General features: G+C 41.2%; 1 protein-coding gene across 1 annotated transcript; it reads left to right on the top strand.

The window, feature by feature from the left end:
- Window positions 1-1353: 1353 nt before the first annotated feature.
- Window positions 1354-23992, top strand: AMPD1 (adenosine monophosphate deaminase 1). The gene is made up of 15 exons (XM_059137629.1): window positions 1354-1513; window positions 6443-6623; window positions 7675-7840; window positions 10510-10675; window positions 13989-14208; window positions 14985-15114; window positions 16238-16432; window positions 16722-16853; window positions 17671-17834; window positions 19644-19770; window positions 19954-20117; window positions 20994-21114; window positions 21779-21952; window positions 22346-22456; window positions 22814-23992. The coding sequence occupies exons 1-15, from the start codon at window positions 1390-1392 to the stop codon at window positions 22970-22972; spliced, it is 2334 nt and encodes a 777-aa protein (XP_058993612.1). The 5' UTR covers window positions 1354-1389; the 3' UTR covers window positions 22973-23992.
- Window positions 23993-24377: the final 385 nt, after the last annotated feature.

Raw genomic sequence — 24377 nt, 5'->3', positions numbered from 1 at the left:
AAAAGGAGGTGATGACCATAAAGCTGGGCAGCAAAATATTCGGTTTTGCCAACAAAGAGGCTTGTCCCAATTTTTAACAGGAAATGGTGGTAAAAAGATCATTCAGTCTAGGTCCTTTCAATTTATTCCAAATCTGAAGTTCCAACCTCTGCTACTGTCTTTTTTTTTTTTTCTTTAGATTTTATTGATTTGTTTGTCAGAGAGAGAGAGAGCTCAAGCAGGGGTAGCCACAGGCAGGCTCCCTGCTGCCTGCCCAGTGCAGGATTCAAGCCAAGGGCAGACGACTGAGCCAACCAGGCATCCCTCTGCTACTGTCTTTAATAACAACTGTTACAGCAGTGCCTCGGTGGTACTGTCAGTTGAACATCGAACTCTTGGATTGGGCTGGGGTGGTGAGATGGAGCCTTTCATCTCTGCGCTCAGCGGGGAGTCTGTTTGGATTTTTCTCCCTCTGCTCCAATCCTTCTCAAATAAACAAATAAATCTTTTCTAAAAAATAAAAACTAGTACAATCGATACATTCTGCTGAATCCAGGAAAAAACTTTCTTTGCCTAGAAGTAATTAGCACATAATTAGCCATAACAAAGATTCACAATAACATTGTGGAAAGATCACAATATTTTGGTCCAGAGAGCCTCAGCTTTGCCATTTATGACCAGAATGGCTCTGGGTAGGACATTTCACTTCTCAGAGCCTCAGTTTTCTCACTTGGGAAGCAGGAATAAAGTACTTCTAAGATTGCAGTTAGGATCAAATAGATAAAGTCTGGAAAATGCTCTGTGTACTATAAAATGTTATGTAAAAGAAAGATACTATTCCTTTTGTAACAATTTACAGAGTAGGGGTAACTGAGCACTCTGATGGCAGCTGACTTTTCTCTAAGATTGGAAGTAAGTTTACCACCTCATGTATTACATAAGTTCCGTCGGGTGAGTTTCTGTTCAATCAAGGGTATTTCTAAGGAAAATGTGTGAGTGCACACACATGTGTGTGTCTGTGTGTGTATTGCAAACTCAGTGAATACACCAGTATATTCATCAACTACAGAAAGCTTTTCTCATGACTGAAATCCTGAGACCTTGGACATTCGAGCCTGGAAGATTCCCATGGTAATAAATAAATAAATAAATAAATAAATAAATCATCACCGGTGGTCAGGTCATGTGAGAAAGCTACACTTGAGGAGAATCCAATCCGTTGGAAGATTTAGAAAGTAATAAAATGCGGTTCCTGACCTAGCACGTATCATCTCTGAAATCCCTGAGTAAAGACCAGAGGCTTCACCTGTTTTGCACCATCAATTGCCTCAACCTATAAATAGGTCTAAACTCATCTCTCTCTTTTTAGCAGAGAAGGGTCGGATTACAGGTGCAAAGCAAAATCACAAAATGAGTGTCAGGGTATTCTACTGTCAGACAGTCATCCCCACAGCCTCTCTCCTCGCTCCTCCTTCCTCCTGTGCTATCCTAGAATCCAGGACCCCGGCAACAATGCCTCTGTTGAAACTTGCAGGTAGGTGTGCAAAAGCGTTTGGAGAGCTCCATTCTTTTAAATGCAACCTGTTCCTCTAGGTATCTTGTCAGCTTTGACTATCCTTTCTTTAGGGTCAGAGTAGCTTTAATAATACTTTTCAGGAAGAAGCAAGACATGATTTTCAAGGATTTTTTTTTCTTGTTAGTTTTGGAAGGGAGGTGATTTCCTAGAGCTGTGTCATGTGGTAGCATCTTGGATGATCCCAGTTTGAAAACTGTGGGAGATATTTAAAATCCCCTCTGCTCGTCCAAACAAAACCGGTGCTGTCACCATTGTGAAAAGGGTCCCCTACGACATCTTTAGCTAGAGGATTTAGCTGACAACCATGAGCATAGGGAAATATTAACCCAATCACAATCTAGGTTTGTACACATAGTAATTTTTAGAATAATAATGTCTTTTTCTTTGTGAAAGAAATACATGCCTCCTATGAAATAAGAAAAAGAAATGACACTGAAAATAAAAGTAGTAACACTCATGTAGAGAATGCAGAATATTCAAGTAAAGGTGTTGCTAAGTGCAGAAACAAGTAGTAGCAAGAAAAAAAACAATCACCGGCCCATCATCCAAAGATACACTTCACATGTCAATTTATTTTCTATGCAAATTTAAAGAATTTTTAAAAGCATTGTTATGATTATTCCATACATGTCACTTTATAGCCTGCCTTTTTTTTGGGGGGGGGGCTTAATATTATGACCTAATCGTTTACCATGGTTTTTAAAACTCTCCCTAACATCATTTTGAACGGCAGTGTAATATTCTAATTTCCTTAACTAATCCTCCAGGTTCTCTACAGTTGGGGTAAGTATGATTATACTCTGAGAACATTATTTGCACCCAAAACTTTTTCCATTTTTAAGTATGAAAATCAGTAGGATAGATTCTCAGTAATGGCTGTTTGGTAGGTGTTACTAAAGTGTTGACCAGATGAGGTGCATGGTTTACACGCAACCAATATCGTAAGAGAGTTTCCATTTCTCTAGATCAAATTTCTTTAAAATCACATTTTACAAAGAGTATCTCTTTAAGATTATAAACATAAATTTAAAGAGCCATATTAGAAATAAAAAAGAGAGGAAAAAAGATGTATACTGGCCATATTCCTAGGGGCTTCTGATGGCAGCAAATTGTAGGTAAATCAAGTTCCATCACACACCCTTCTTGTACAAGTCTACGCATTTCTTTTCCAAAGCACTGAATAACAGCCACTATCATTTCTGAAAGTTGTTTATATCTTTTATCTTGTTTTATTTTTCTTCATACAGCTGAAGAAAAACGTGAGTATTTTGGACTACTTTTCCTGCTATTTGCCTAAGAATCAGTTAAAAAATGACACTATTCATTAATTCAGAAACAAGAGTATTTTTCAGCAGTGTTTATTAAATATCATTGGAAGCCAACAAAGATTAATAATCACCAGGGGTGCCTGGGGGGCTCAGTTAGTTAAGCGTCTGCTCTAGCTCAGGTCATGATCCCCAGGTCCTGGGATCCAGTCCCACCTAGAGCTCCCTGCTCAGTGGGGAGTCTGCTTCTCCCTCCATTCCTCCCCCTGCTTGTGCTCTCTCTCTCTCTCAAATAAATAAATAAAATCCTTTCTTTTTTTAAAGATTAGTAATGACCATAGATATTCCATAGCATTACAAATGAACTCATGGATTTTCTGGACTCCCAAGAAAAACCACATTTTTTATTTTTTTAAAAAGTCTCTCATGGGGCATTCACTTGATGTTTTAAAATAATATATGTTCTTCTTTAGATATAGATTAGCCAAAGGGGTCTATTGAGTCTTGCCTTAGGAAATCCTCAGCTCGAAAGCAAAACATTTCATGGTCAATTTTGGTGACCAGATAAAATAGAATCTTGCTTTACGTAAAACCGTAACTCTATGTTTCCCTCCATCACAAATGAGATTTGTCTTTTAGCTGATGAATAGTAAGTCTGCCTTGGAGTTCCTCCATGAAAAGAGATGTGGCAGATGAAACCCCTAAGACCTGTCTTTCCTACACACCCCCTAAAGCACTGCTGGGAAATAAGCATGCTTTTCCGGATTTGTTGAGTGAAGAGGCAAGCATGATATTCCTTTTCTCAAGAATCTTGCACTTCCCATGTTAATAATAATAATTCCCAACTTCTTTATAGTACTGTGTAGTTTTTAAAGTATGTTTGTTTAATCTTTATAACAGTTCTCTGAAGTTGACATCGTTATTATTAACATTCCCCTGTTATGATGATGAGCACTGAGGCTCCCTGTGATTATGGGGTTTGCCCAAGGCCATCCAGCTGCCACAGACACTTTTCCTCTCCCCTAGTTCAGTGTCTTGGCTTTGTCATTCTACTACTTGTTTCTATTCTCTGTCGATTCTATATGTAAATGTAGATGTGATGCTGCATTATCACGAGCATAATATGCTCAAAAAAGAACTCAACAATGATCTGTGCAACCCACGGAAGTCATCTGTCCTTTACGCCAGGAATTCCAACTGTCACCAGATCTTATCTACTCATCTTTGGAAATACCAGTTTCACTCTTTCCTTCCCACAATCATCACCACTCCCTGAAATATTTTTGAAAGGCAGAGTTCTTGAATTCAGAGTCAAATTGCAGCTGTGGTTGCATGAAGTCAAAGCAACTGGTTGATTCAGTGGAAGGAAACATCAACCATATAATTTGGGGGCATAATGTAAACCACTTCTTGACAGTAGAGTTTCTACTTGACAACTGTCTATAGTGGCTTAGGGAGATGCAACCTTAGGAAAAACAATAACGTTTGAACATATGAAACAAATGGATATGTGCAGTCCTAGATAAAGACTGCTTGTCCTGGAAGAGCTAGATATCCAGCGAGTAAGATTTGGTTTCTGGGGATCCATTTCCCTGCCGTCCTTCCTGAGGCCTCTGACAGCATTGCCACAGGCCCACCATGACAAGCCAGGTGCATTCTCATCGCCAGCCCTGTGCTCATTCTCATCTCCATCCTCATCTTCCTCCTCCTCATCATAACCAACCAGCCTATTTTTATTTGCCTTTCATGGTGCATGAAGCCTCTTCTAACTTCTGCCTGCCATTCATCCTTGAGGTGCATGGGCTTGCTTGTGATTCTCATGCAGGAATGAAACTAATTTCTGGGAATCTGTTGGTAGTGGGGTGGTGAGGTATTCTCAGGCTATCAAATGTACCTACTTAGAGTTCCATTTGGTCCTTTTTGGATTGTGGTACTTGTCAAAAAAAAACCACTCCAGAGCATCCAAAGATGGTTTCCAGTTTCAGGCTTTGTTTGAGTCTAATGAAGCAAATAGATGATAAAGTTCAGCCAGTAGAGTGGGTTGCTAATATTCTCCTGGAAGAAGCCAGATTTTGAAAGCAGGCTGACCTGACAGTGTTGGCAAAGTTAGGAAACAATCGCTATCATTTCCAATGTATGCTTCAGCCTAAATTAAGTCATATCACTGATCTTTTCCTTAATAGCCAGCCCAAAGCTAGCCTCAAATGCCACATAGCTGTCTGACCAATGCCACCAAGTTGAATTATTCAGTCTGAGCTACTGCTTTATTCTCTGTAAAGCATTTCCATGTACATTATCATGATAGCCTATGAGTGAGGTTTTGTAGGTATAAGTCTTACCACTTTACAGATAAGGAAACTAAGACAGAGTAAGGTAAATGTGTTACTAAGTGAAGAACAGGGACTTGAGCATATGACACTTCCTTAGGTTAAACTTGAAAACATGGCATTTTGGATACCTGTATAGATACTGATGGGACAGAAGTGAGGGGTACTTTCTCTTTGCATGCAATTTGCTCTGTCATCATGTGAAGAATGTTCCATCTTCTGTTGCTTCAAGTAGCTACTTGTTTGTCATTCTCATTATTTGCTACCTGCTCTTTTCTGGAAATACCAAGAGATTTTGGAAGTATTAGAAGTAATGCTAAAACAACTGGGTATGTGGAAAATGCAATGGAACTTAACAGAAGAACAGATCCTTAATGGCCATCACCCCCCTATATGATGAAATTAGTTGTCTTACATCCTGAGAGTTTTGGAGTTAGTCATTGCCAAGCAAAAGGTTACCCCTCCACCCATTCTAAGGATGGGAATACTAAGGGGTACCTCAGTTGAAAGAGCATGCAATTCAATCTCAGGGTTGTGAGTTCGAGCCCCACACTGAGTGTAGAGATCACTTAAAATTAATTAATTAATTAACAAACTTTTTTTTTAAAAAGATGGACATATTAAAGCATGCAAAGTGAAATTTGCTTTCTATGGGTCATTCATTACGGAAGGCCACGTGTCTACAAGAAATGGGACTCCCAACACTGGGTAGTAAATTTCAGTGGCTCCCTTCCTCAGTGTATCATCAAGTTGTTAGGATTTGAAATAATGTCTAAGAGAAACACAATATCTGCTCCATGAGGAGAAAAGACCCCAAATACATACTCATTTCTCAGAACTACCTACATCCCTGGTTCTCTTTAGGAAGAAAAACTACAAGGACTAGCAATCCTATTCACTCCTTCACAAGCATCAGAAAAACTCCACCAATCTAATGAGAAGGACTATGTTGCATGGTTACTATGAAGTCAGATTTAGCCTTGCCAGAAACAGGTGATTTTAGATTAAGTGCTAGTCCTACAAGAAGCCAGTCCCATCTTCAGGACCTCCTGGGATGTGCTGTGGGAATCTGACCTATGTCTCTGTGAATGGATTTCCAATCTACCCACCGGGAAACCTCTAAAGAGAGAGCAGACATTGAACTCTGACATGTTTCTGGGACACTGGTTAGAGTATAGGAGAGTCACACCCCCCCCCAAGGCAGTCTTTAGCACTGTGCCTTACACATGGCAGGAATTCTCTAATGACCTCTGACAAAGGGTTCTTAAATACTAACCCATGAAAACCTGTTTCAGAAATTGATGATGCATTACGTAGCTTTGCTGAAAAAGTATTCGCCTCTGAAGTCAAAGATGAGGGAGGCCGTCATGAGATTTCCCCCTTTGATGTGGATGAAATCTGCCCAATTTCTCATCAGGAGATGCAAGCACACATATTCCACCTGGAGGCCATGGCCACCTCTGTAGAAGGCAGGAGGTAAGCGGTGTAAAGGGAATGCTTGGACATTGAGACACAGGAAGCAGAAATGTCAGTCTGTCTGAATGATGGTTCAACATGGAGGAAGAACTGTGCCAGAGATAAAAACTCCTCCCTCTCCCCAACACCCTCACCCCAGCACCTTATAAGCTAGGGCAAGTTTACCAATGACTCAGAAGAAAATGGTAGACATCCTCTGCTCATGGCATCTTCCTTTAGTTCAAGCCTCCCTATCTATCCAAGAAAGAAGATGTGAGCTCCTGGGCAACTGTTCCAAACCACAGTGGGCTGATGGCTGCTAGGCACACACTCAGCTTCCATACCAGGGGTATAGAAACCAGAACTCGAGAGCCTCATTTTTAGGTCGGTTTGAGCCAACCTTAGCACTGTGCTCTCTGATGTGAATATTGCCCTCTGGCCAGTCTGACCTTCTCCAGGCCTCAGGGACACAACCCTCCATTTCTGTCCTCCTGCCCTGGTCATCCTTTTCATTTTATATTTTTAAGGAAAGAGCAACAGTCCACCTTCTTGGCCATGCCCCATAGGACCTATCATAAGGGTCAGGTCAGAGCAGAAACTCAATACTTGTTGATTTGAGGAAGTAATACTAATTAAGCAACTTACAAGTTCCATACACTAAATCTCACCGAATTCCTATAAGGTAGGCATTTTCATATGGGGCAACACAAGATCAAAAGTTTAAAAACAAACATAAAACGACACATGTAGTGACTGACAAAGCCTATGCTTATTATGATACCCAGACCCCTATCTGCTAGGAGCCCACTGCCTGTGAAGAACAAGGTCATGCTGAAAGCCTTCTAGTGTGTTCCCAAAGGCCCACTGTTCCAAGGGCTACCAGGAAGAAAGGAATACAGTCATGTGATACCTCTTCCCATATGCTTGAATCCTGTTTCTGACACGCCGCTGACATTTTAATTTTCACTTTTTGTCCTCAAAATGAAATTGGACAGTGAAACATCATTCTATCACAATGAAACTCCCAATGAGGCCAACATTAAATCCTTTTATTTTTGCATTTCAAATCCAGAAAAAAACGTTTCCGTGGACGGAAGACAGTTAATTTGTCCATTCCCCAATGTGAAACATCGTCCACCAAACTGTCCCACATCGACGAATACATTTCTTCATCTCCAACCTACCAGACCGTGCCTGATTTCCAGAGAGTGCAGATCACCGGCGATTATGCCTCAGGGGTGAGTCGCTCCCTGTCCCTCAGATGCAGCTGCTGCGAAGACACAGCTTCATTATTTCAGCTTCCTTGCCTTCCTCCCTTCCTACTGAGAAAGGTGTTAGCTAGCTTGTCCTTGTTCTACTTCCTTATTGCCTCTCAACACCAATATGCTATACCTTCTATTTCTGTTTTATCATCCCATAGAATTCATCCTCCTTCATCTCATTTGCTTGCACATGGAGAATATGTGACAGGAAGCCCTGTGTGTTATGGAATACGTTAGACAAATTTGGGCACAGGAGATGAGAACAGCTGGTGGGCTAGTCTCGCCGAGGATACCACGAAGCAGGACAGGGAGCCTTGAGAGGCACAGGGGACTTTTGGGGAAAGATGGTGCCAGGGCAGCCCTAGACCTAGAGAGAGGGCAGCATAAACCAGTCAAAAAAACAAAAACACAGATGGGAAGAAAGAGAGGGAGATGAGAGGAGTAGAGAGCCCAGAGAAAAGAAGGAAGATGAGAGACAGGCTAGAGAAGTCTAATGGGGCTATTGTTTTGTTTTGTTTTGTTTTTCTGACCAGCGGTCATCTCTGATTTCATTACAGATGCTTACACAGTAGATTATTGCCTGGAATAGACCCTAGTTATGCCACAGGGATCGTAAACTTATGTCACAAACAACTTGACCTGCCTGTCCTATCCAGAACAGTTGGGCAATTAATAAATCTCTGCCACATGGACTTGCAGAATCAGCATCATATTGGTGAAACCGATGGCTAGCTATCAGTCTGTGCTCCAAATATAGTTTTAATGACCCATCCTAAGCCCTCTTCTCATGTAACTGACCCACTTGGGGTCAGTCCCAAGATACTAAAAGTGACAGAGCAAGAAAACAAACATGATTCTTGTCTGTTCATATGTCTTTCTGTATGATAACACGAGTGCTCTGCAAATGGTTGGCGTTTTAGATGGTCAATAACTGAAAGGAGATGTTTACTAGAGACAGGGAAAACAAGGTTTGGAGACACACACACACACACCCGCCCTGGAAGTTTCAAAAAAAAAAAAAAGCCATAAAAATTGGGAGACAAACTTGATACCTCTGTGCTTGGTAGAAACAAAAATAAAAAGAAGAAATATGGGAGGGACGATGAGTTCACAGAAATCAGGGAGTAGTAGCTAGCTACTTCTTCTCTGAAAGCTGGAGGGCACATGGAACCATAGCTGGGAGTCTTCGAAGAACTAGGTGTGTTGCTGTACCTGTTGGCTGAATGTGGCTGGGTGATGAGCAAAACCCTACTGAGCTGGAATCTGTGCCCCATTGGTCTTCGCCCTTGTAATTGAACAGAGAGGTAGGGGGATCAGGACCAAGTTTCCAAGGCCATTAATCCCTGCTAATCAATTGATGCCATTTAATCAGGTCTTACCCAGCACCTACTCTGTATGAGGAATGGTGTGCTAAGTGCAGAAGACACCAAGGTGAATATCTTTTCCAGCTCTTATCCTGGAGAAGATAGACTGGTGGCCCACCATGTGGCAAAGGCGCAAGCATGCCATGTTGGAAGCAGACCCTTAGCTCCACCACCTGAGCCAGACTCTCTTGGCCAATGTCAGCAGACTTTAAGAAGAGTTCAGCAGATTAGGATCAACATCAGGACCTCAAACCCTGGAAACATGCTTGCACTGGTCCCACAAAGTCTTTGGGCTCTGATGATGAGCCTTCAGTGATTTCAAGTTATGACTCCCTGGGTGTGCCAGGCCCAACCAGGGGTCGGGGATGGTGCATGGGAGAGGCCTGTTTAGGAAATTTCCAGCAATTCTAAGAAAATGTTACTCTAGAATCTTGCTATTTTTAGCCACGGCCAAAATTCTCTTTAAAGCCATCCAAAAGAGGCTGCCTGGGTGGCGAAGTTGGTTAAATGTCTGACTGTTGGTTTTGGCTCAGGTCCTGATATCAGGGTCCTAGGATCAAGCCCTGTGTCAGGCTCTGTGTTAAGCATGAAGTCTGCTTGAAGATTTTCTCTTCTTCTCCCTCTGCCCCTTCCCACCACCACCCCCACACTCTCTCTTTCTAAAATAAATAGTTAAATCCTTTTTTAAAAGTTAAAAACTATCCTTGCAAAAAAAAAAGTTAAAAACTATCCAAAAGAATGGATGATGTTCTGATTCATGTATAGCTAAAGAAGGCCATGCATGTGTGGTGGGGTTGGAGGGATGTGACACTTTATTCATTCCCAAATATTTCCCTTAGTGACCAAAAAGTAGTTTGAATTCTCAGATTAGAGTCATGTGGCCTTTCTGTTGAGATATTGTCTTCAGAAGCCTCTACGTAAAACATCCTTAACTGGAAGGAAGAAAGTGTTCTCCATGTTAGAGAGAATGGGATGTTTTCATCACATTTGCTAGATAATCACTGCTTTCTGGCAAACTCGGCAAACACACACCAGCCTGTATAAGCCAAGACCTGTTAGAATAGGTGAGTTTTAGTAGAAATGGGAGAGTTGGGAAAACTTCAAGACCTGCTCCTGGAGGAGGACCGAGGGCCCAAGTCAAGCAGGAAGCAGCCATGTGGGCAGGCCAGGCTCAGTGTGGGCAGAAACAGCCCTGAAGGCAGGCTCGTACCAAAGACAAACTTAACCTGCTCCCTGGATTTTCACAGGAGCGACTCTGATATTCTGATGTTTTCTTGGCAGGTTACAGTTGAAGACTTCGAAATGGTCTGCAAAGGTCTATACAGGGCATTGTGTATACGGGAGAAGTATATGCAGAAGTCATTTCAGAGGTTCCCTAAAACCCCTTCCAAGTACCTGAGGAACATTGAGGGTGAGGCTTGGGTAGCAAATGAGAGCTTCTACCCAGGTAAGAAGTTTTCTCATGCAGAGTATAAAATAGATCTTTAGGTTTAATTACTAGATACCAAATATGCCCCTAGATTACAGTAGTTTCCCACCCCCCCCTCCCCTCCCTACCCTGTTCCACCCACGGTTTGGCTCTCTGCGGTTTCAGTTACCTGTGGTCAGCTGAGGTCCATAAGCAGATGATCCTCCTGATTTATTGTCACGTCAGGAGTGGCCCAGTGCTACGTCACAATGCCTACATCATGCCCCTCTCTCCATCTCACGTAGGCATTTTATCATCTCACATCATCATAACAGGAAAGGTGAGTATAGGTCAATAAGTATTTTGAGAGGGGTGCCCGGGTGGCTGTCAGTTAAGCATCCAACTCTTGATTTTAGCTCAGGTCATGAGATCAAGCCCAGTGTCAGGTTCTGTGCTCAGCGGGGAGTCTGCCTGAGATTATCTCTCTCCTTCTGCTCATGTTCATTCTCTCTCTCTCTCTCAAAATAAACAAATAAAACAAATAAATAAACAAATAAAATCCAAAAAAGGGTATTTTGAGAGAGACCACATCACCTAACTTTTATTATACTAAATTGTTATTATAATCGTTCTATTTTATTATTCATTGTTGTTATTAATCTTTTACTGTGCCCAATTTATACAAATACGAGTAAGGTGGTAGACCAGTAGCCCATCAGCAGGCATGTAAGTATAGGAAAAGACATGGTACATACAGGGTTCAGTTCTAGTCACAGTTCCAGGCATCCCCTGAGGGTCTGGAAACATATCCCCCATGGATAAGGAAACACTCTCGAATAAGTAATCCAGTCTAAAAATATACTCATCTTTGACTCCATTGTCTCTCCTGCCCACATACACAATCGTAATTGACTCTGCACAATATCTCTCAAAAATCTCCCCTCTTTGCTATTCCCTAAACCCTAAGTTAGGCCTATATTTCTTCTTGTCCAGATTGCCAGTTTCTGACCTACTCTGTTAAATTCTAGTATCACTCCCTTTTGGTTCATATTCACTTTAGTGCCAATTATTGAAACACAAATCTGAGCATGTCCTTCTCTTAACAAAAACCTGCCCATTACCTACAAACTTAAGTCCAGTCTTCAGCCTGGCATTCAAGGTCTACCATCAGCTGGCTCCTAACTACGTTTTATTTATTGATTTTTTAGATGTGCGCCCTCAACGTATTTATATATTTACCTTATCTACTCCACTCTGTTCTGGTGGGAAGTTCTGGTGGGAAGTGGTCTAGCACTTTCCGTCCCTTGTCATGCTGTGCCCCGTGCCTGAACAGGGGAAGAGTTCACTTTTTCTCTGAATGTCCAAATGTCTAGATCCAACCACATCCTTCAACGTGCAGCCCAGATACTATCATTTCCTGACTTGCTTTAACCTCTGGATAAATCTAAACTACATATTTTGACTTTCCATAGTCCTTTATTTACATATCTTACTGGTTTATTTTCTCCCTTACATAAAGTTCAATATCTATTTTTCAATAGTCAGATTTTAATAATTTCCCAGATTTCTATTATATAACTATATCATAATTTATTTAACCAACTCTTATTTTTAGGCATTTAGATTTCTGACTTTTAAACTTTATTTCCAGTAAGGCTATCATAAATGGCTTTATGTAAACATCTTTGTGTAGCTACTTTACCTAGTTCAGATTATAATTCTAGGATTGAAATTTCAAGGGAGGCAAATATTAAAGTGTTTCTGAACTTTAAGATCGCTGTATCATTAAAAGATTTCCAGTTCTACAACTTCTTTTCTATAATGCCTTTTAATATTAAAATCATTTTAAACATGTATCCAGTTTGGTAATACATCAAATTGGTTTACCTATTTTTCTATAATATCGACATTTAGGATATCTGTTTTGTCTTTGTTTCTTCTAAATTATGCTTTATCTCTCAGGATATTTAAGTGTAAAGATTGGAAAACATATTGTTTTATGTTTCTTGTGTTCCTTAGCTCCCAGTTTTGAATAGATAATGTATGACCTTTTCTTTCTATATTCTTTTCCCCCACTCTGGCCATCAGTCATCACTTGCAAACTAGAGCCTTCCTGCTGCCTTGGGCACACACTTGTTGAAAGTAAAAAGCTGAGGGGCACCTGGGTGGCTCAGTGGGTTAAAGCCTCTGTTTTCAGCTCAGGTCATGATCTCAGGGTCCTGGCATCGGGCTCTCTGCTCAGCGGGGAGCCTGCTTCCTCCTCTCTCTGCCTGCCCCTCTGCCTACTTGTGATCTTTGTCTGTTAAGTAAATAAAGTCTTAAAAAAAAAAAACAAAAAACAGAAAAGAAAGTAAATGGCTAAGTGCATTACAGGCCATGACCACATAGAATTTGTTCACAGCTTTCTTAGGCTGAAATCATTAGCGTGGGAAAGAAGGGGACATTTACCCACAAAAATCCTTCTCTATTCCTTTAGCAGACATTGTAAAATTATAGGTGCTTTAAAAGGAGGGTAATACATTATAACAAGAACTATAGTTCTTAGAGTAAGAATTTGTTTTATATTTCCATTTCTATTAAAACCACTATAGGTGGAGCACAGGGGGCCTTTAGGGCAGTGAGACTATTCTGTCTGATACTGTAAGCATGGATACATGTCATTATACATTTGTCAAAACCCATAGAACGTACAACCCCAAGAGTGAGCTCTAAGTGGACTGGACTTTGAGTGATTATGACCTCCAGTGTACGTTCATACATTTTAACAAACATACCCCTCTGGTGGAGGGTGTAGGTAGTGGGGAAAGCAGTGCCTGTGTGGGGGTACGAGTATATGGGAACTGTGTACTTGGCCCTCAATTTTGTTATGAAACTGAAGCTGCTCTAAAATATAAAGTCTATTAAAAAATAACCGCTCTAAATGAAGACTTATAGAGAAAGTTGATTTTATCAAGGAAAAGATCCAAATTCTACTTTTTAACTGTAGTTTGACTTTTATTTCTATGTAATTATCTCATAAGCTCATAAAATGTTCTAACCAGAAAGGCTTTGATAACCTACTGCAGTAAATAAAATTCTTTGTAAGTAGTATATCAATTATGTGAACAGTTCTTCTTAAGAGCTTGAAAATCATTCTTATACTAGAAACAATCTTATAGTTATTTTACACTACTAATTTAGTCACCTTTGGAAAATAATACAAAAATAAACTTTAGCTCAGCACTGGATAATTATAACTAAGATGTACAGGATTCCAAACGAATGAGATCTTACAACGTTTCATGTTTTGGTTATTTTTATGCAGCCATTTATCGTATTTCTTGATCTATTGCTCTGTGTTTTATTGAGAAAGTCTTTACCCCTCCTGTGAAGAAAGGAGAAGACCCCTTCCGAACAGATGACCTCCCGGAAAACCTTGGTTATCACCTCAAAATGAAGGATGGCATAGTTTACGTCTATCCTGATGAGGTGGCCGCCAGCAAAGATGAGCCCAAGCCACTTCCTTATCTAAATATGGACAGCTTCTTAGATGATATGAATTTTTTACTTGCTTTAATTGCCCAAGGACCTGTGTAAGTGTTTGATGGTGACTGAACTACTATTCCCATCACTACTACCGCCACCCCACTGCTACTACTGCCACCCCCATGACTACCACCCCCACCCCCACTACTATGGCCACCACACGTACTACTAGGACTACTACTACTCAGAGTATGAATGAGTATTTGTTAAGTGCTTACTATGTTCAAACATTGTGTGAAACCCTTCGTGTATATTTTTCCTCCCTCCTTGCCATCATTCTCTGAGGTGGGTATATTTATATTTGCAGTTTTATAAGCTGAGACTTTGATGAGTTAAGTAATGTGCCCAAAGTTACATGAGTTAAGTAATGTGCCCAAAGTTACACAGCTGGCTGAGCCAGGATTCAAGCCCTAATGTGCTATCTCCAAAGCCAGGGCGCTTAACCTTGAGCAATATTGTCTTACATGGCTTTATTATTATTATTCTTATTAATTTAAGTAATCCCTATACCCAATGTGGTGCTCAAACTCACAGTCCCAAGATCAAGAGTCTCATGCTCTTCCAACTGAGCCAGCCAAGTGCCCCTCGCCCCACCCCGGCCTTTAACTGCCTTCCCAAATCCTCCCTCATTATCCTTTCCAGCTTTGATGAAAAGATTGAGCCCAGGGAGCCCCATATTTTTCAAGTGAGATTAACTTCAAACTGAATGTTCATTCCAGTAATTGTTTCCAATATGCAATAAGGGTCCTGATGATTTTGAAATTGAGTCTATTTTCTTTAAGTGTCTGAATGTTTCAGAACGATGCTATTTAATTTTTCACAGTAAGACCTATACCCATCGACGCCTGAAGTTCCTCTCCTCCAAGTTCCAGGTGCATGAGATGCTCAACGAGATGGATGAGTTAAAGGAGCTGAAGAACAACCCCCACCGAGATTTTTATAATTGCAGGAAGGTAAACATTGTCACAGGTCACTGCTGGGCAAGAACATTAACCCAATGTGTTCTTGAGGGGGACAAGAAAGATAGTGTTTCTCTGATTACTGTAAGATTCCTGCAGGTTCAGTGGGTTTAATGAATGCAGATGAATTACTCTAAAAGGTTAAAATGCCATTTCTATGGTTTTTCCAAACAGAAAGGTTTACCACATCCTTACCATAAAAGTTAAAATGATCGTGAACAACAAAAATAACAAAAACAAATGAAATCTCAAAAACCGCTACCTGAGGATTTGGAAGATCTTTATTCTAGTCCTTTTTCTTCTACTTCCTGACTCTATGATATTGAGGGAGGTGCTTAAATATTTCTGAGTTTCACTTTCCTCATTTGTAAAATTGGGAAATACATCTGCCCAGTCTAGCTCACAAGAGGACTGGGAATATCAAATGCACTAAGGACTGTGGATAACTAAACAACTTAGAAACATTTCTGAGATGTGTTCTGACCCTTTACGTGACTGTAAGAGGTAGGGATAGACAATAAATGAGCAGATATTTGGGACCAAATCCTGGCTCAGCCGCCTGTTTAACCATGGATAAATTAATCTATCATTAATTAATCAATTAATTAATCAAACAGAAATCTAACAAATTTATTATGTTATTAATAGTTAACGAATTAATAATAAATTGATATATTTAGAATATAAATACTAAAACAATTATTTATTAATAATTAAGGTTAAATATTAAATTTAATGAATTTACTATTAAATTAATTGAATCTCCAGCTTATAAAATTGTAATCATAAAAATACCCAACTCAGAAATGCTATCACTGGGCCATGGTGTTGTAATTTTGATCCTTTCTCTCTTTGGGGTGAAGGCTAGGCCAGCTACTTCATTTTGGGGATGCAGAATGCCCCCCAAGAATTTTATGTGGATCAAATATAGGGAGTAAATTGGATGTACAGATATCCAAGAGAAATGCTCATTATTATTATATCCACCTAACCTGTGACATTCTTGCAAGGGTACAAAGAGGTGCCATGGGTTCTTTTCTGCTGGGCACCATAGCCTCCAAAAGAGCAGCACAATTAGGGTTGACTGTTGTTTTTCTTTTTCTGAACAAACACACAGGTGGACACCCACATCCATGCGGCTGCCTGCATGAATCAGAAACATCTGCTCCGCTTTATTAAGAAATCTTACCAGACTGATGCTGACAGAGTGGTCCATAGCACCAAGGAGAAAAATCTGACCTTAAAGGAACTTTTTGCCAAATTAAAAATGCATCCCTATGACCTGACTGTTGATTCTCTGGATGTTCACGCTGTAGGTTGAAAAAGATCGTGTCAGTTTCCTGATCCTACTCAGAACCCCACATGCCTTTCTCCTACAAACTACCCCCTTCTCAGAACCCTCTTAACCTGACCACGCTGGCTGAAAGCACCCACAGACAATTTTGAGGTTCACTCATTGTCGACTATCCCAGAGTCCATTCTTGGAGACCGACTCTTGGCCCTGTTCCCAGGCCCCCGTTCCTGGGGGCCATTTCCTAGCTCTCTATGTCCCATATGTCCTATGTATAATGATACACTTGTGCTCCTGTTTCCTGATTCAGGGACGCCAGACCTTCCAGCGTTTTGATAAGTTCAATGACAAATACAATCCTGTAGGAGCAAGTGAGCTTCGAGACCTCTACCTAAAGACAGACAATTATATTGATGGAGAATATTTTGCTACTATCATCAAGGTGAGGAGGAACCAGCCAGATCTGTGATACCTGGTCTGGTTCTTAAGGAGGGGGAGGAAGGAGGAAGAAGAGGAGGAAAGGTAGGAAGGAGAGAAGAGCAAAGGAAGCAAGGAGGGAGGGAGGGAGAGGAAGGAGGAGGAAGTGTGCTCTCCCTGGGGCCGAGCACCCCAGAAATGAATACAAGAATTTCTTTGGGAATGTCCACTGTCGGAATTCCCCCTCATCTTCATGGTCTGAGCACTAGGACAGGGAATGACATGGAGGACTTGGGAGATGTGTGCTTTGAAAAGTAGGAGGTATAAGAGAAACTGAATATCTTTTGCAGGTGCCTTGGATAGGATGACTCATCATCCTTTGACTTCCTCACTCTCTAGACTCCTTTATGTCTTATCTGTTTCTTATCTACTGATTAGATTCCCCTCATCTCTCAATTTCCTTAGATCTTTTTTTAAAGATTTTAATTTATCTATGAGAGAGAGAGCATGCACATGAGAGAGAGAAAGGAGAGAGAGCAGGAACAGGGCCAGAGGGAGAGGGAGAAGCAGGCTCTCCACAGAGTCTGGAGCCCAGCACTGGCAGGGCTCTATCCCAGGACCCTGGGATCATGACCTGAGGCAAAGGCAGGCGCTGAACTGACTGAGCCACCCAGACACCTCTCAATTTCCTTAGATCTTAACGTGGAACAGTTTCCCTCTGGCTTCCTTTCACATGTTCTTTGTTCTTCCTAGTACCCACGTCCACCCCCAGACCCCCCGGTTTAGACCCCTCATGGACTTGAGGGAATTCCTGGCTTTGAACTCCTCTCTTGGCTTCGCAGGAGGTAGGCGCGGACCTGGTGGAGGCCAAGTACCAGCACGCCGAACCTCGCCTGTCAATCTATGGCCGCAGCCTTGATGAGTGGAGCAAACTGTCCAGCTGGTTCGTCCGTAACCGCATCTACTGCCCCAACATGACGTGGATGATCCAGGTCCCCAGGATCTAGTATGTACCTCCCCATCAGAGCCCCTCCCACCTGTCTGACCTCCTCCACATGAACAAGGAATATGCAGTCACAATAAGCTTTGTTATAGCACCGCTCAGAACCCGGTCCTGGGGGCCTGGTTTTGTCCACTCTGGGTTCAGCATTCTTGACCAGAGACAGGAGTTAGGAAGATCATTTCACTTCAGTTCTCTAGCCAGAAGGTTTTTTGGTTTGTTTTTTTTTAAAACACAGGACATTATGTGATCACAAAATAACTCATTGAGAATATTTAAAACGTAGCTAGGCTAAGAACTATGTCCACTTTATTCTATTTTTTTCTTTCTCTTGTCCAGCTCATTCTTCCCCATGCTTATCTGGACTGGGATGTAGCTTTCTTGTATCAGAACCTTTACTACCATCTGCTGATTGTCTCATCTACAAGTGCTCAAGTTCCCCATAATCAATGAGTATTTACTGATGATATTACCACCTGCTAATTACTCATTGGCCTCAGAGATGCTCAGTATCATTGATCTTTTATCAAACTTATATTTATTTTCTGGCCACTTGCCCCTGTATTCTGTGTGCTCTGGTAACACAGGAGTCTTTTCCTTTCTTTTTAGCCAAAAAACTAACCTTGTTGACTGGGGTAGAACTTCCTGTATTATTATATCATTATAGCAAGGAGGTGGTAGCTGCGGTAGTTAGGAGCATGGACTCTGCACCTAGACTGGCAATACTTGACTCCTGGTTCTGTTACTTATTAGCTGTGTGATCTTAGGCAAGTTTCATGAGTCTCTGTGCCTTTGTTTCATCATCTTTAAAATGGGGGCACCTGACTGTCTCAATGAGTGGAACATACGCCACTTGATCTCTGGGTGGTGAGTTCAAGTCTCACATTAGGCATAGAGCTTGCTTAAAATTTTTTTTAAATAATAGGGTCATAAAGGTACTTAACATAGTGAGTTGTTATGATTAAATTCACTAATCTTTCTGGCCACTTAAAAGAGTGAATTACATATACTGAGTGGTATATTAGAGTTTGTTAGAATGTCCAGAAGTGCTCTTTTAAAGATTTTTTTAAAATTTATTTGTCAGAGAGAGAGAGCGAGCGAGAGTGAGCACAGGCAGATAGAGTGGAAGGCAGGGTCAGAGGGAGAAGCAGGCTCCCCGCACAGCAAGGAGCCCGATGCGGGACTCGATCCCAGGACGCTGGGATCATGACCTGAGCCGAAGGCAGCTGCTTAACCAACTGAGCCACCCAGGCGTCCCCTGAAGTGTTCTTTTAAAAAATATTTTATTTATTTATTTTTCAGAGGGGGAGAGAGAGAGTGTGTAAGTGGCAGGCAGAGGGAGAAGCAGGTTCCCCACTAAGCAGGGAGCACAATGAGGGACTTGATCCCAGGACCCCAGAATCATGACCTGAGCCAGAGGCAGATGCTTAACAGACTAAGCCACCCAGGTGTCCCCAGAAGTGTTTTTAATAACTATTTCATGCTCCCCATTTTATACGCCACAAATAAATCACTGAATCTTTTGTGACACAGTTCCTATACTCTTCACTTTCCACCTGGACTTAGCTGTGAAGGTTAATATTTTTGCCACAGAGGGTTTGTAGAAGAGGTAGGGACAACCTGTCCAGCAAGACATTTGTATCTCTTTGCCAGTTCTAAACTGAATCCCTCTTTATGGGTAACCAAGAAGAATGTATCTAGAATGGACCCAGTCTTTTCCTGAACATAGCATGTTGGTCCTTTGATTCCCTCACTCAGGGGCTACCCAATCCTAAAAATACTTTCTTCCTGAATTCTCTTCATTCTTGCCTCTAGTGATGTGTTTCGATCTAAGAATTTCCTTCCACACTTCGGAAAGATGTTGGAGAATATTTTCATGCCAGTGTTTGAGGCCACCATCAACCCCCAGGCTCACCCAGACCTCAGTGTCTTCCTCAAGCATGTAAGCATGACCTGTTAGGCCTTCCTGTTGCTGTGCATGAACCAGAACTCCCACATAGCTGTGACTCATTTTTGCTGCTTATCTCTGACGTTTGGTCCTGGGCTTTGGGAGCTGAAAGTCTGTCTGAGGACCAGGATCCTGCAGTCAGACTGACCCCATTGCATGGCTCACTTTTCCGGACAGATTACTGGCTTCGACAGTGTGGACGATGAGTCCAAACACAGTGGCCACATGTTCTCTTCCAAGAGCCCCAAGCCCCAGGAGTGGACAATGGAAAAGAATCCCTCTTACACCTACTATGCCTACTACATGTATGCGAACATCGCGGTGCTCAACAGTCTGAGAAAGTGAGTAGACGAGAACTGGAGCTAGAAGGAGAGTCTTTTTTTTTTTTTTTAATATTTTATTTATTTATTTGAGAGAGAGGGCGAGCGAGCACAAGAGCAGGGTGAGGGGCAGAGGAAGAAGCAAGCTTCCTACCAAGCCAGAAGCCCATTGCGGGTCTCGATTCCTGGGACCCTGGGATCATGACCTGAGCCAAAGGCAGACACTTAACCGACTGAGCCATCCAGGTGCCTTGAAGGAGAGGATTCTATCTGACACACCTCTGCTGAGACATTGGTGCCCTGTGTGGTCATCCCACTGCACTGCTGGGATGCCTCCGACCGGCCCTAACCAGACCCTTCTTTCCCTTGTCTTTTTGTTTGGTTTCTTTATTTAGCAGGACGAATAGACGTTTTGGAACCTTCAGTAACTTTCACAGTTCCTTTTCGTTGGAAGTTTGGGAATTGATACTAATCTCTGTGTGATGTATTATAGACCTCCATACATGTTGCCCTTCTTGATATACATGGGTAAGGAGTAGAGGACTATTGTAACAGGGTTTTCTGGAAATGTTTTCCCTTAAAAGCATGAGCAGGAGAAATGAGAACTTGGTGATACTGGTAAACTTCCTGTTGAAACTGCGGATAATCAGATCATGACTAGGTTCCTCCATACCCCAATACTCTTGGCTGCCTCTTTTTTCAGAAGTCTGCGTTCGGGAAGAATTAAGATTGTGATTTGGAATTGCCAGTTTCACTGAATCTTTTAGATGCCCCCACTCCCTTTCAGAGGGTTAATTTTTTTTCTACCAGATTTTCTTGTAAACCCCTCCATGCCCAGAATTGCTGCTAGGTCATAGTCAGCGGCCTGTGACTACCGTGGCTGTTCTCTTTCCCTAGGGAACGAGGCATGAATACGTTCCTCTTCCGACCTCACTGCGGCGAGGCTGGGGCTCTCACCCATCTCATGACAGCATTCATGACAGCAGATAATATCTCCCATGGCCTGAATTTAAAAAAGGTGAGTTGGAGGCTCTCTTCCGAATATGTTTTATATTGGAGCTAGAGGAGTAATTTTTTTTCCTTATCATTTTGTCACAAGTCATTATCAACACTGGAATCAAATGAAAGCAGAGCAAAAAAAGATTTTTAGGTTAGGAAGTGCAGTACATTTTACAGAGGCCCAGAGAAGTCAAAGGAGCTGCTCAAAATTACCTAACTAGTTCGTGGCAGAGATGAATTAATGCAGGTCTTCGGGCTTCCATTTTAGAACTCTGACAAGGGATAATTCAGAGGCACTTGGCTTACCTTAAGCTGGTTTTTGCCAGATTTCTTGTTATAGCATGTTTCCAAATGCCTCCGACGAGAGTCAGAACTTTCTCGTAGAGAAAGAAAAAGTGTTTCAAGATGAAGTTTCTTCCCTGAGAGAGACCATCTAACTTGGGAACTAAAACTCAAACATATGATTTGACCAAATGTTTCTGAAAATTGATTATCCCAAATAAATTTATTCTAAATAGTATTTACATTTAAACACTAGTATTCTTTTTTACTAAGGGATTTAAAGAACATGCGATCATTTTGTGGAAAGCTGAAACTTGAGGTAGACCACGGGGTTTTAACATTTCTAGTTTGTATCTCTTTTTCAACATCCTTAAATATTGTTTTTCACTATTCCTTTTCAGACTCCTGTGTTACAGTACTTGTTTTTCTTAGCCCAGATTCCCATCGCTATGTCGCCATTAAGTAACAACAGCTTATTTCTAGAATATGCCAAAAATCCTTTTTTAGATTTCCTCCAGAAGGGACTAATGGTCTCGCTGTCGACAGATGACCCAATGCAATTCCACTTCACCAAGGTATGCCTGTGGACTCTTAAGCAACACCAGCATATTTGGGACAACAGCATAGGATTGTTGATGCCCACCCAGAATTTTATTTATTTATTTGAGAAAGACTGAGTGAGTGAGAGAGAGAGAACACGAGCGGGAAAAGATCGGAGGGAGAAGGAGAAACAGAGGGAAGAGGGAGAGGGAGAAGCAGACTCCCTGCTGAGCAGGGAGCCCCTCATGGGCTGATCCAAAGGCAGACGCTTAACCAACTGAGGCACCCCAGAGTCCCTGTTGGCCATCTAGAATTTTAGAGTCTACTCAAGAGATTTCACTGTACTTTTTCTGCTGGGTGTGTGTTATTTTTTTTAATACATTATTTCCTTTTTTTTTTTTTTGCCTCATTTAAATAAATAATCCAAGGAGCCCCTAATGGAAGAATATGCCATTGCTGCACAAGTGTTCAAGCTGAGTACCTGTGATATGTGTGAAGTGGCAAGAAACAGTGTTCTGCAATGTGGAATTTCTCATGAGGTAGACCTATTATTGACTGGTTGCCCTTCTGTATATGGGATCTGGTAACTGAGTACTGAAAAGATAGCTAGGGAAACACCTGTGGAAAAATTATCCCACAAATCATATGCTGTTACTATGGACAGGGACTAGAAAGAAGTCTTCTATCTCTCTGGCTCTGCCTTTGGCAAGGCAAATAAAATACACTTGCCTTCTCAGCAGACCATGAGCATTGAGGCCCTGGATGAGTGCTTTGAGCGGTCTGTTTTTTCCTTTTGTCAGTAAGTAATGCAAGGAAGGAATCTTTGTGGGAGCTGTAATTATAGTCTATATCAGGATAAAAAGACAATAATCATTCTGCTTCCTTTCCTCTTACAGGAGAAAGCAAGGTTTCTGGGCAACAATTACCTTGAGGATGGTCCTATTGGAAATGACATCCGGAGGACAAATGTTGCCCAAATCCGCATGGCCTATCGCTATGAAACCTGGTGTTATGAACTCAATTTAATTGCTGAAGGCCTTAAATCAGGAGACTAAATTAAATAAACCAAATAATAATATGGGTGAGATTTTCATTGAAGAATATGAATCATAATAGTTACCAGTTATTGAATCTCTGCTATAAACCAATGATTGCTCTAGATCTTCCTCCACTGACATTATTCACTTAATCATTTTCACTTTATGAAGTAGATAATAATATCTTCATTTGGGGGAGATGAATAAACTGAGGCTAGTGAAGTTAATAACCTGCACAAGGACACATCTGTTGAGTGGTAGCAGTGGGCACATGGGTTTGTCTGACTCCAGAGTCTCCATGACTTTCAGGCAAAACATTTGCTCACAGTTGCTTGTATTTTTGCCCCACCTTAAAAACTATTAATTACTCATAATAACTTGAAACAGGGCAAAAATTTGAGCAAATGACTTGTGGTTGGGAGGATGTAGGCTTTTGGTTTATAGAATGAAATTTGCTTGAAACACATAGACCATTAAAATATCCTTTTGATAGGATGTGACAGAAGTCTGGCATTCTTAGACAAAAACATATGTTGCCCAATATAGAAAATCCATAGTTATGAGCTATTTCACTTCAGGGGAACTTACCTTACAAAAGGATTCTTAGTTGTAAGGACATACTTGGCAATAAAGTTATAGTCAGCTGTCCTTGTACATTTTAAATAATTCCACTTACCAAAATAAGATTCTCATGTAACTGTTTAGAAACCTGCCTGTTACTCAAGGCCAGCCAGGTAGAATTCCAATTAGCTAGACCATACCTCTACACATACAACTGTGTTGCCACCTAGTGGCTGGGCTGATAGTTCATTTGATTTATTAATAAACAGCTACTGATCAAACAGCTCAAATATCAGGCTCTATTTAGGCAGCAAAGTTATAAAGAACAAGATTTCATTCCTACTCTCAAGTTGTTCACAGTGTGAAATGATGTGTGTGGATACAAATGTGAAAAAGAACATTTTGTGAAACATCTCAGAAAGTAATGACTTTTCAAATGGAAAAAAAAAAATAAAGGCAAATTCATGCATGTTTCCACATTCTGTACTGGTCGCTGTAAGCATGGGTGTGATCCTGACAGCGTGTTTATACTAGCCCTAGTGTAAGAATCCTCTCCTTGATTTCTGAGGTTGAATTTCTGTTTGCTGAGTATTTGTAAGTCCCTTAGAGAACCTGATTTTATTTTACTTTGTTCTCCATGTCATTAAAATAATACAGATTGCTAAACTAAACATTCTATTCTCAAGCTTAAAAGGCATTTACTAGCATTAGTTATATTTCCATCTTACCCATGAGAGGGCAGTAGAATACATACATGTTAATTCCTTTATTACAGACACAGAACCCTTGCCAGGTTTGGTTTCCTATCTGGTACTTGGAATTCAGTCGGCGTCATTTTGCCAAATAATCTTCTTGAATGCAA

This window comes from Mustela lutreola, chromosome 10 (assembly GCF_030435805.1).
Source record: "Mustela lutreola isolate mMusLut2 chromosome 10, mMusLut2.pri, whole genome shotgun sequence".
In the NCBI taxonomy this organism is placed as follows: domain Eukaryota; kingdom Metazoa; phylum Chordata; class Mammalia; order Carnivora; family Mustelidae; genus Mustela; species Mustela lutreola.
This window is presented reverse-complemented; position numbering and strand designations above follow the sequence as displayed.